General features: G+C 31.0%; 1 protein-coding gene across 3 annotated transcripts; it reads left to right on the top strand.

Moving 5' to 3' along the window:
- The first annotated feature begins 3,994 nt into the window (after window positions 1-3,994).
- LOC104114731 (transcription factor TGA9-like) lies at window positions 3,995-10,603 on the top strand. 3 transcript variants are annotated; one of them, XM_009625248.4, is made up of 13 exons: window positions 3,997-4,176; window positions 4,254-4,414; window positions 4,538-4,626; window positions 4,992-5,077; window positions 5,255-5,494; window positions 6,239-6,283; window positions 6,383-6,442; window positions 6,702-6,779; window positions 6,889-6,937; window positions 7,684-7,955; window positions 8,044-8,265; window positions 10,041-10,183; window positions 10,314-10,603. In XM_009625248.4, exons 2-13 carry the CDS (start codon window positions 4,284-4,286, stop codon window positions 10,399-10,401), a joined length of 1,503 nt encoding a protein of 500 aa, XP_009623543.1. In that variant the 5' UTR covers window positions 3,997-4,176; window positions 4,254-4,283; the 3' UTR covers window positions 10,402-10,603. The 3 variants fall into 3 exon arrangements, with proteins under 3 accessions (XP_070033691.1, XP_009623543.1, XP_070033690.1); XM_070177589.1 differs by having other exon boundaries at window positions 3,997-4,414; XM_070177590.1 differs by lacking the exon at window positions 6,239-6,283 and having other exon boundaries at window positions 3,995-4,414.
- Window positions 10,604-12,517: the final 1,914 nt, after the last annotated feature.

Below are 12,517 nucleotides of genomic sequence, written 5' to 3'. Positions count from 1 at the left end.
TCCTCCCTCTCTTGTTTTTTTTTTTTTTTTTGTGGGGTGGGAGAGGGGGTAAGTTTTTTATACATATACTCCCTCCATTTCAATTTATATGAACCTGTTTGACTAGACATATGGTTTAAGAAAAAATGAAGACTTTTTGAATTTATGGTCCTAAACAAGTAAAAAAAGAGTCCAAAGTATTTGTGTGGTTATAAAAGCTTCTCATTAAGGGTATAATTAGAAGTTTAAGTTAAATTGTTTCTAAATTTAGAAAGTGATCATTATTTTTGGAACGAACAAAAAAGAAAATAAGTTCACTGAAACAAAGAAAATAATAGTTTGTTGAAAAGAAGTTGCGCAAGATTAAAGTTAGTAAATAAACCTAAACGATAGAGCACGGAATTTAGTTTTAATGATACGTAATATGTCACGCAACTAATATAATATACTCCACTTAGTAAATAAGTTCCATGCTTAAGTGACAAGCAATGGCTTGAATATCTAGTCTGACAAGATTAATTAATAATTAAAGCCATAGAATAATACCTTGAAAGATATGATTCAAACCAATCATTTTTTCAGGAAAAAAGAAGAGTGAATGCTAGATCCAAAAGGAACTCATCTCTCAAAAGCGTGTTCACAATTTCCCACATGAAGAACATGTTTTCATGAAAAAATAAGTGTTTTTGCACCACCCCCATTTACACTCAAATATAATTTTCCCATCATTGATTTTAGGAAGCAATTATTGGCAGGGCACTCTACCCTCTACCTCCAAACTCCAAAGGCAGTTGACAGAAGCGGAGCTAGCCTATTAATTAAGTACGATTTTGGCTAAATCTAGTTATTTTTGTTTAAATATTAGTATATTTATATTATAGAATTCATTAAATATGTGTAAATATTTAATTGCGAATCCCGTAACTAAGACGAGTTATGAATTTTATGACAAATTTAGAACTCATAAACTTTAAATTCTAACTCCGGCTCTGATTATTGAAGAGTAAAAAAGTGCATATGTATGTTCTATCCCCCACCCTACCCCTATTCGGTATCCATTTTGGAGTTCCTATTACAATTTTTTTTTTGGGGTTTGTAATTTAAATCCAAAACTTCTGGTTAACAAAAGATATGTGTGTTTGGCTATCTCGAAGGGAAATATTAGTAGGCGTTTGGACATAAATTATAAAATTCAAAAAAATGGTGAAATTATTTTTCAAGTGAAAATGGTATTTGAAATTTAGAGTTGTGTTTGGACATAAATTTCAGTTTGGGTTGTTTTTGAAGTTTTGTGAGTGATTTGAGTGAAAATTTTGAAAAATAGTTTTTTGGAGTTTTTCAAATTTTCAAAAATTTCCAAAATGCATCTTCAAGTGAAAATTAAAAATTTTATGAACAAACGCTGATTTCGAAAAAAAGTGATTTTTTTTTGGAAAAAACTCCCATCAAATTTTATGACCAAACGTGCCCTTAATATTTTGATCAAGCAATTTGATAGAGTTATTATAGGTTACAAATCAAATTTAGATATGTGTTGCTGTTCTATTGTTAATAAGGAAAAATTACAAGAGAGCAATTCATTCCTTGGTAGACTAACACAAATATTGTTTAAACATTACACAAAGAAAAAGTTTTGGAACTTTGTACATTTTTAAAGGTCCAACTACTCTAGGTGGAAACAGATCACTGAACTTGCATAATTGAAGGTCGATCCTAATAGCTTAAAATGATTTGTTTATTCGCCTGGTGCCTCTCAATAATTAATATTCAGAGCCATCGTCTAAAGTAGAAAGAAATAATATATATATATATATATATATATATATATATATATAAGCTAACAGTGAAATGATTAAAATGCCATCTATATATTAGAAATTGACTAAAAGTACACATTGTCAAGCATATATTAATCCTTTTACTCTTTCTACTATATATTAGTTACACACACTCTCTCTGTATATATCTTTAATAAATACTCCCTCCGTTCACTTTTACTTGTCCAGTATTCTAAATATAAATTTTTTCTCTTTTACTAGTTACTTTTAGCATATCAAGAGAAGACACTTTCTTTTTCCCTGTTATACCCACAATATTAATTACTTATTTCAAATCATTTTTTCAAATTCATTAAAAATATGCATCAATTAATATGAGTATCATGGTAAATTATGCACTTCATTTATTATTTTTTAAGGGACGTGAAAAGTCCAAAATGGACAACTAAAAGTGAACGGAGAGAGTATCAAGATATAAGGTGGCGTTTGGACAATATGTTGGAAAATGAACTTTCAGATAGCTTGAAACTAAGACGTGATTATTATAATTGTTTTGAAAATTAAATATTTCTGAAATAAGATTTATGAATAATTTGCCTGGTCAATTAATGGGCTTCAACAAAGGGTTTAATGTTTTGTTCCACTCAAGAATTATTCCAGGCACAGTGGGCATTTCTAGAGAATTTATGCTTAGAGAAAGAAGGTTTATGAACATTATTTGGCTTCAAAAAGCCAAAGATATACCTAATGCAATACAAACAACGCACCCTATATTACTATTAAGTCCACTTTCCCTTGGAATTAATTGAGAGCAAGGGACATAAGGAAATAATTTTTCTATAAGAAAAATAGTTTTAGTGTGCCCTTATTTTAGGTGATGAGAAGGATTGGATGTTGACCTATCAACAAAGGGGATAATACCAAACAAAACCATTTCAAAGCCTTGATTAGTTAATTATGAAATACAAGTGGAAGTGATCAACTTTATTAAAAAAATATTTGGTTGATAGGCTACAACAATAAAGCTTGAAAATCGTTTCTATATTTTTCTTAGGCACGTAAAAAACTCCAATATACCCTAGTCCCTATCCTCCTCTCCTCCCCACACACTTGGAATTTTTTTTTCTAATAAAAAATTACTGTACTTTTCAAGTTTTCAAACTGAGGTATCAAATTTGCAGAATTCAAAGAAGGGGGTAAGGTGATTTTTCTCACTTTGCACTGCCTATTTAGAGGTGGAGAAAAGGACAAAATATTTATTTGCCCACAAGTCTGCACAAAATAAATTAATGCAGTACATGTCAATTGCAAATAATTTTTTTTTAAGTGATATGTAGTATTCATTTTAGTAAGTACACTAAAAGGTTAAATTGCTTTATTTGCTGCAAACATCATATGCATGTACATATGGCGTATAAAAAGTATCTCGTTAGAACTTTAAATCATTTATTTCTCTCGCTTTTATTGTCTTTTTTGTGAAATAAAACTAATTGCTTATTCAATCAATCCATTTTAACATGATTCTTCTATAAAAATTTTGCTCTATTCAAATCCATTTCATTCCTATGTTAGTAAAAGATTTGTTTGGTAATCTTTGTGTTAGTACGTACAACCAACCCATGGAAATTATAGTTCAAATTTCAGCATAGACAAATAATATGGTACATTATTTTTTAAATCTGCTTAATTATTAGTGGACATATTTACACGATACATATGTTGATAGGAGATAAGATAAAAAAAAAATACCTTACAACCAAAAACATCACAAGGACCTTATGTTCATCACAAGTTTGGTGGTCTTTGTGTTTGCAACTCTTAAGGGCAGTAGAAAAGGGCGAATGAGAAACAACAGGCAGTTAGATCCAGTGGGTTTCTGCAGCCAGCCAAAGACCCCACACTAATGTCTTTTTCCTTTCATATGTATTATAGAGATTTGTTTTGTGTGTTTTCACTACACATAAAAATTTATTTTTTGTTCTCAAACCCCACAACAGGCGTTAGAGACGACAGGTTTGCAAGGACAAGCTTTTATGGACCATGGTTCTTCTAAGACCAGTAAAAGATACTCCCTCTATAGCAGTTTATGTGTCATAGACATGTTATGATATGTACCATATTGTATAAGTTTTAGACAAATATTAGAATATATTTACGACTATAAGTTTTAATCTTTTTTTCTTGAAACTTGGGTACCTATAAGATTAAAAAGGAGGGAGTTAAAAAAAAGCTGTCGACCTATAGTAGAAAGACTGGACCCTCTTGTTGGCGGCTCCTGTTTAGATAGATAGACAAGTGTTATATATATGTCTATGTGTACACACATATTATGCTTTGACAAGAAAGCTTTGATCTTTATTGCTCCTCACTTCCTCTTTAGTCTTTAGTTTTTGCTCCAGAAGAAGAATTAGAAACAGAGGTAGAATAATCCAACAAGTTAGCAACTTTCTTTCGTTTTCTAATAGTATAACATCTTTAAATATATTCTCTAATCAGAAGCCCAAGAATGGTCTAAAAGGTGTTTGCATGGCAAGTGAAGGAATTGGAGAGACTGGTTTAACAAACTCAGGACCATCAAATCTCCATAATATGCCTTATGCCGTTTTTAGGGGGCTAAATCCTGCTAGCACAAGCTTCATGTATCATTCTACTCCCAAGTAAGTATATATTCATGTGATAAATTCTGTTTCTTCCTCCTTTTTTCCTCTTAAATTTTAGCATTTTAAGTTTGTTCTATGTGTTAACATTTTTCTTTTGTTGTAAAAAAATTTGTGCTATAGTAATCAAGAAGGATCTTTTGATTTTGGAGAGCTAGAAGAAGCTTTTGCACTACAAGGATTTAAGATCAATAATGATGAAGCTAAAGCATGTATGTTTTTTTTCTCTTTTATCTCTCTCTCTCTCTCTCTCTCCTTTTCTGACGTTTGCAATGTAGAGTGGTTATGGAGTTAGAATATGTCAATGGAAGTCTCATTTAAGGGGCTTGCCATTTTCAGTACAATAATCATTCTTGTGGCAAAGGACTTGAATGGCGTGGGGTTTCAAACAAGGAAGCATATACTCCTTTGCATGATTTACTGACTCCATAACTGCAGCTAAAAAGGAAAAAATTAAAGGGGAGGATTAGGTTCCTCCACTTTAATGATGTTTGATCTTGAAAGTCTTTTTTTTTTGTTTTTTGGTTATCTTTTTTGTGATGATCCTTAAAGATTTTGCTTTTGTGATTCTGTGCAGCTTTATATGCAGCAGCCACAGGGAAGCCTGCTGCAACTCTGGATATGTTCCCTTCTTGGCCTATGAGATTCCAAGAGACCCCTAGAGTACTTCCTTTTTGTGCTTATCCTTCTTTGACCAAATTGTTTTTATATTGTCCTTTGTGCAATATAAGCTTGGACTTTAACTCAAAATAGGCAACGCTTTGTAAGGTTTGTATTAATGAAGGGGAGATGATTTTGCAAATCCCTTAATATTTTTCTTGGCTTTATCTTTACTTACAGGAAAACTCAAAATCAAGAGAAGAAGAGATCAGTACAGATTCAGGTTCACTTTCAAGTAGAGCTCAAGGCCATTTGGAACCAGAATCTCCTATCAGTAGAAAAGCATCCTCAGAACAAAATCAACTTCAGATAACACAACAACAACAACAGCAGCAGCTTCATCAAGAGATGTCAAGTGATAATAATCCAAGAACTGAAAATTTACAAACTGAACTAGCTTCAAAGCCCAACACTGAAAAGGTTCCTTTTTCTCACTGTTTACTGTAATTTCCTATTCTATTATCACAATATCCCAAGATCTCAGGAAAAAAGTGGCATCTTTATTGTGGCTCATAATTAACTATACTCTTTTCACTGTTTGTATAGATACAATCACAAATCCCAACAACTGCCAAAGAATACACCAAAGACAGAGTTTTTGATTTTCTGAATGATTCTCTGATTTTACATTCTGACATGAGATGAGAAAAAAAAAGAGAATCTTTACAGTACTTATACTGTTTGTCTTTTTAACTTTATCTTTTTTCTGTGGACTAATCATAACTGTAGTTTAAGTTACTGTTAATAACATCTTCTCTCATCCCCAGAACTATAGTTAACTCTTTGTCCTTCAGGTCAGGTATTTAATCTTTCTTTGAACCATAAAAACCAGTATCACAAGAATGCCAGGTGATAAGATACCATGGATTAGCTCATGTAAACATCAAATGTTTTTTAACATCAGAGCATTATAGTAATAATTAAACTAGATAGTGTCTATCAAAAAAATCATAGTACTAGTATTCCAAAGATTCTGCCTTTTTTGACACGTTATACCTTTTAGTAATTGCTTAACAAATTCAAAAGGAGATAAAAAGAAAAATAAGGGGAAAAGAACTAACTTCACGCTATTGAAGTATTCTCTTTTTGAATATGTCTATTTTTTTTCTAGATAATCAACAACAGTAATATAAAATTAGTTTTTTCTTTTGATATATGTTGTAGAGAAAGGGTGCTGGTTCAACCTCTGAGAGGATGGCTGATCCTAAGGTGGCTGTCTAGCACTTACAATTAATAAACTTGTTTTTCTGAAATTAGACCTCTTTTTAAAATTATTAAAGTCTTTTTTTATCTGCTTGTTTACTGCAGACATTGAGACGTTTAGCACAAAATAGAGAAGCAGCAAAGAAAAGCAGGCTAAGAAAAAAGGTAGGACGATTTTCTTGCTTCCCATTGTAAAGTCAAAAACAGCCAATTTAGTTTGTACTCCCTCGGTTCGGTTCAATAAAAAGTAACTTATTTCTAAATTTGATAACAATTTAGCTTAAACTTACAATTTTACCTTTAATAAGAAGTTTTTATAATCACACAAATACACCGAGCTCTTTTTGATTTGTTTAGAACCACAAATTCTAAAAATCTTATTTTTTCTTAAACTTCGTAAGTATTAACATTATAATTTGTGCAGGCTTATGTACAACAGTTAGAATCAAGCAGGATAAGACTTTCTCAGCTAGAGCAAGAACTTCAACGGGCTAGATCTCAGGTTAATAATATTTGAAAGTATAACTCATCTTTTTATTTTTTATTTTAATATAGAATAATAAATGCAAGTGGGTATTTAAAGATTTTCTGCTGACTGTTGTGGCAAACAGGGGGTTTTCTTGGGAGGAGGTACTTCTGCTGGTGCCAACATCAGCTCTGGTAAATTTTGAACTACTACCCCCATCCTTTTTTAATGTCATTTGTGCCGATATATTGTTATTATTGTTCGTTACTTTTGTCTTATTTCTACTTTTTTTTAATCGGAGTTTATTAGAAACAACGTTTCTATCTTTATAAGGCTGGGGTAAGGTTTGCGTACACACTATCCTCTCCAGACCCTATTTATGAAATTACATTGGGTTCGTTGTTGTTGTTTACCCCATCTGTTTTAATTTAAGCACCCCGATATTCTTTTTTAGTCTGTGTAAAAAAGAATGACCCTTTTCCTTATTTGAAAACAATTTACCTTTATACAATGATTTATAGCCATGCAAAATATATGTGTCTCATTTTACACCACAAGTTCAATAGTCCTTTCTCTTTTCTTAAACTTCTGTGTCCACCCAAATAATTTTACATAAATTGAAAGAGAGTATTATTTATTTTCTCAACCAACCCATTCCCATTTTTTAAGAGGCACCAGGAAATATGGATTTAACTGATATACATTAGAAATATAATTAATTTTTAAAACCTATTTTAACTCGTTATAGCATGCCTTTTACTTTATTTTTTATAATGCTCATCAAATTAGAGTTATTATTTTAGGCCTATTATTCTTGGTGTACAAAAGGGATAAAAATAGTTTTATGTTGAATGTGGAGTCTTTGTAATTCAGTTTGACTACAGAAAGTTTGTCCCTTTCTTCTGTTCTAAACAACAGCATGCTCATATTTTTGTTGCAGGTGCTGCATTATTTGACATGGAATATTCAAGGTGGTTGGATGATGATCACAGGCACATGTCGGAGCTCCGAACTGCATTACAAACACATTTATCAGATGGTGATCTTAGGTTAATAGTTGATGGATATATAGCTCATTACGATGAAATTTTCAGCCTAAAGGGTGTGGCAGCAAAATGTGATGTATTTCACTTAATTACTGGAGCGTGGACAACTCCAGCTGAACGCTGCTTCCTTTGGATGGGTGGTTTTAGGCCATCTGAACTTATTAAGGTAAGTGTTGGCGTTGCATGCAATTTTGTAAGAATGAGTTCCTTATTATTAAAAAAGCCTATATGTTGTTTGTTGTGAAAATGAGCAGATGTTGATTGGACAATTGGACCCTTTAACAGAGCAGCAACTTATGGGAATTTATAGCCTCCAGCAATCTTCCCAACAAGCAGAGGAAGCCCTTTCCCAGGGATTGGAACAATTGCAACAATCTTTAATTGATACTGTTGTAAGTGGTTCTATCAATGATGGGATGCATCATATGGCTCTTGCATTGGGCAAGCTTTCCAATCTTGAAGGATTTGTTCGTCAGGTAACATTACTATGCCAATCATCATATATGATCGTCGCATTTTAAGTGCATATATGTTATAGGCACATTCAACTATTCATGTTTTTTGTTCCAACTATATATATCAAGTCTAAAATGTTTACTACATACGAATCATATTCCAGTAATACTATTTTTCAGTCCTCATAAGTGAACTTATAAGTAGTATATATAGAATTTGTTGGCGTGTTTTGTTAAAGCAGTGTCATTTGGTTCCATTGAAGATCTTAATGAAATTCCTAATATATTGGTCCCACAATTGAAATAATTGGCAAGCCAGAGCCTTGATAAATGCCCCTTTAGACCTGAGATTATGACTTTGTTATTTTCTACATTATTTGTCTTCTTCCATATAATACATTAAAGACACTTAATTATGTAACTCTAGGCATCACTTATCCTTTTTCTTTTTCGTTTGATTCCCTTTCAAGCGCCAGAAGGAGAATAAAGAACTCTGGTTAATTTGCAGATAAGGAAAACATGTATGCTTGATTTGATCAGTCTTCATTATCATACTTAATTTATGCAACATTTAATTTCATTGTCTAATTATCTGAAAGTGATGCATGTTCCAATAGAACGCCCTACTAGAGCTATCAGGAATTCCAATTATAAATATCATGTCAACATATTGCTATAGTTCAAAATAATGGAAAAAATACTACTAGAAAATTATTTAATGAATGGAATATTCCAATGTATCTCATACAACTATACAAGACAACTTGGAGAGTTTCAAACTTCCAACCATTTTAAACATTGTTTTAAAGATTATGCCCTGCCTGACTTACGGGTCCATTTCGAACTTGTACTTGATTGTTATGGTCAGGAGTGTACATGGACCGGGTTGGTTCGAGTTTTATCAAAACCAAACCAAACCAAACCAACTATATTAGTTTGAATTGGCTTGTTTTTTTCGAATTTTTCGTTTTATTCGGGTTTTTTTTATATGAATATTATTTCAAACTTTCTTTATTAAAGTTATGATAAGTGAATATATGTTTAGTAAAAATTAAAAGTTAAAGTTATGATAAGTGAATATATGTTTAGTAAAAATTGAAAAAATTGACAAACATATGATCTATTAAAATATTCTTATGAGAGAATTTTTTTAATAACACATGGTAGCTATTTTATTAGCCATCTAACAATAATTTTTCATTGATGTACGCTTTCAAGGTTAACCGATTTTAATAAATAAACATAAAAATCAATTTGATACCTAAATAATGATATGCTCTATTAATTTTAAATTATCGAAATACCATTTCAAATTCGAAAAAGATATAAGAAATTTTGACTTAGGAGTATGAAAGAACAAAAAGATGATTGACGTATTTCAATAACACTTGATAAGAAAATGATACAACCTATTATTTAAAGTAAATAAAAATGAATGCACTTCATTGTTATCTATTAAATATACATCCATGGGAGGATCCCAAATATTTCTAGATATATTTTTAAATAAAATTTTATATTAAATCTTAAAAGTATATATAAAAATTATATATTTATATGTCGGTTTGGTTCAAATTTTTTTACTCAATACCAAACCAAATCAAACCAAACATAATCGGATTTTTTAATCGGTTTGGTTTGACTTTTCGGTTTGGTGCGATTTTGCGGTTCGATTTGAACACCCTGGTTTTGGTTTAGATAATATTTAATCAATTTTTTTGTCTCAATTGTCTATATTATTTAATTCAGAATGTAGAGTTTTGACTTATTCTTTGTTAATCTAATCTTAATTCTAGGCCGATAATTTGAGACAACAAACGTTGCATCAGTTACACAGAATATTGACAGTTAGGCAAGCAGCCCGATGTTTCTTGGTGATTGGGGAGTATTATGGTCGATTACGAGCCTTAAGTTCTCTATGGTTATCTCGTCCACGAGAGTAAGATTCTATAATCTTGTAATGAAAATTTTGTCATTAGACAAGGAAAAAGAATCAATATCTGAATGAATTTGGTCTTCCAATTAATTAGTATTGTAATGTTTTTGTTTTTTAATTATCTGTGGTTTAGGACACTGATCCCAGATGATAGTTCTTGTCAAACAACAACGGAGTTACAAATGGTACACTCCTCTCAGAACCACTTCTCAAATTTCTGATCATATTACTCTTGATGATGATCAAATTGTATTTCTGATCAGAGCTACGTACTTAGACGATGATTAGGATTTTTTTTTCTTTTCATTTATTCTTTTTGTTGTTAGCTTCTTGATATTTCCATGTTATTACTGAGTTGTCTTGTAAATGTAAAGAATCAAGTTTATGTGCATGAGAAAGCTGCCTCTAGGGTGCGTGCGATAATATGAAATTAATATTAAGCACTTTTATTTTCTGACAAGAGGGGTTGCTCAGACCGTCATAACCCCACCTATAATCCCAAGATTGTCGGTTCGAGTCATCAAAACAGCAAAAACTCACACAAAGGAGATCAAAGAAGAGTGGAATTAAAAGAAAGCACCTTTATTTTCTAGTGGAATAGGAAAAGAGATAGAAGGGAGGAGTTACGTTGGTGTCTCAACTCTCTTCTTTTGAAGTATTCTAGTGAAGATGATATTTAGAAAGATGGTTGGTTGCTCTTTATTTCTGTGAAGTGGTTGAGAAAATTATTTTAAAGAGGAAGAGACAGAAAAGAAGCAAATTATTAGTTGGGTAAAATTGTCTCTTGCAAATGGAAGACATATGATGCTAATTAAAAGGGTGGCTTACTCTTGGCGTGCATGAAGAGACTATCAATTTTTGTATGAATTAAACTTAAAAAACTTAAAACTTAGAATAATAGCCTATAGAGATATTAAGTAATCTATTATAACCAATGAAACTATACTACATATGTTAATGGCGTTGTAAAATATTAAATACTAAGTTAAATTCATATTTTAATGAAGAAAGCAGAGAGAGAGAACGTGACACTTTTATATAGGGGTGTACAAATAAACCGATAAATTGTACCAACCCGATAATCCGAGTCAAATCGAGAAAAAAAATCTGACTATGGTTTGATTTGATTTGGTTTGGTGTTGGAAAAAAAAACCCGACCATATTTGGTTTGGTTTGGTTTTAACTAAAAAAAGTCAAACCGAAACCAAACCAACCCGACATTCTATGTATAAGTTTTAAATATATTTAATACATAAAAATAAAAATATTTATGGTAGTGTAGTTATAAATATTTCTTAAGTTTTCATAATTTTATCTTTTAACGTATTATTTCAAGCTTGGACTTATAATTTTTGGATGCTCCAGTAAGCTAAGTTTTATAGTCCATAAATGTTAGTAACTCAAATAAATCCTAAACCAAAATCAAATCAATACTAATGCTAATAAAAGACAATCAATTCAATTGTACTATGCATGAAAATAATGTTGGATATCTATTTTTAGTTTTTTCATGGTTTAAATAAAATGTATAACTTATTTTTCTTTTAGTGGTTAGTCATGTAAATAATAATACTTATTAGTCATACTTTTAAATTATGTTTGTTTTCATTATGTCTTATTAATAATAATTATTTTATGCGATTTTATTATCTTTTGTTGAATATTTTTGTACAATGCCATGACTCATCTCATATTTATTATTTTACTGAAAAACACTTTATATAGTTCTGTCTTACTATGATTAAAGAAATATTTGGAGCACAAATTTTACATTTTGTTGTATGAAGACTTTATGAAGAAAAAAAACGAAAATCCGAAAAACCCGAGAAAAATCGAGATTAAAAAATTCGACTTTTATTGGTTTGATTTGGTATTTAGATTTAATGACCCGATACAATTGGTTTGGTTTGGTAATTAGAAAATGCGAACCAACCCGACCCATGTACACCCCTACTTTTATATATGGGGAGGGGATATAGTAGAGGAGATTCAACGGCGGAGATAGAGCATTACCGTCAAATTCGGACAAACTCAGTAATTTTTGCTTAGATTTTATATTTTTATTGAAAAATACATAAATATATATATAAATATTTAGTTGTGAATCAATAATTAAAAATGAAATATGGGTTCGTTGGCAAACTTAAAATTCATAAACCAAATTCTAGCACCGCCTCTAGCGAGATTGCATATTTAAGTATGGCACACGCGTAACAACATGTGGATTCGCCATTGGGAAAGAAAAGATAAGCAAAAATGAGTTGCTATGAATACCTAATTTATCCACTACCATGATTTTGAGGAAGTTGTTTGCAACTTGCTTTTTTTATTTTTTAT

Source organism: Nicotiana tomentosiformis, chromosome 6 (genome assembly GCF_000390325.3).
Source record: "Nicotiana tomentosiformis chromosome 6, ASM39032v3, whole genome shotgun sequence".
In the NCBI taxonomy this organism is placed as follows: Eukaryota; Viridiplantae; Streptophyta; class Magnoliopsida; order Solanales; family Solanaceae; genus Nicotiana; species Nicotiana tomentosiformis.
Note: the sequence above shows the minus strand (reverse complement) of the source record. Positions and strands in the feature narration are given on the sequence as shown.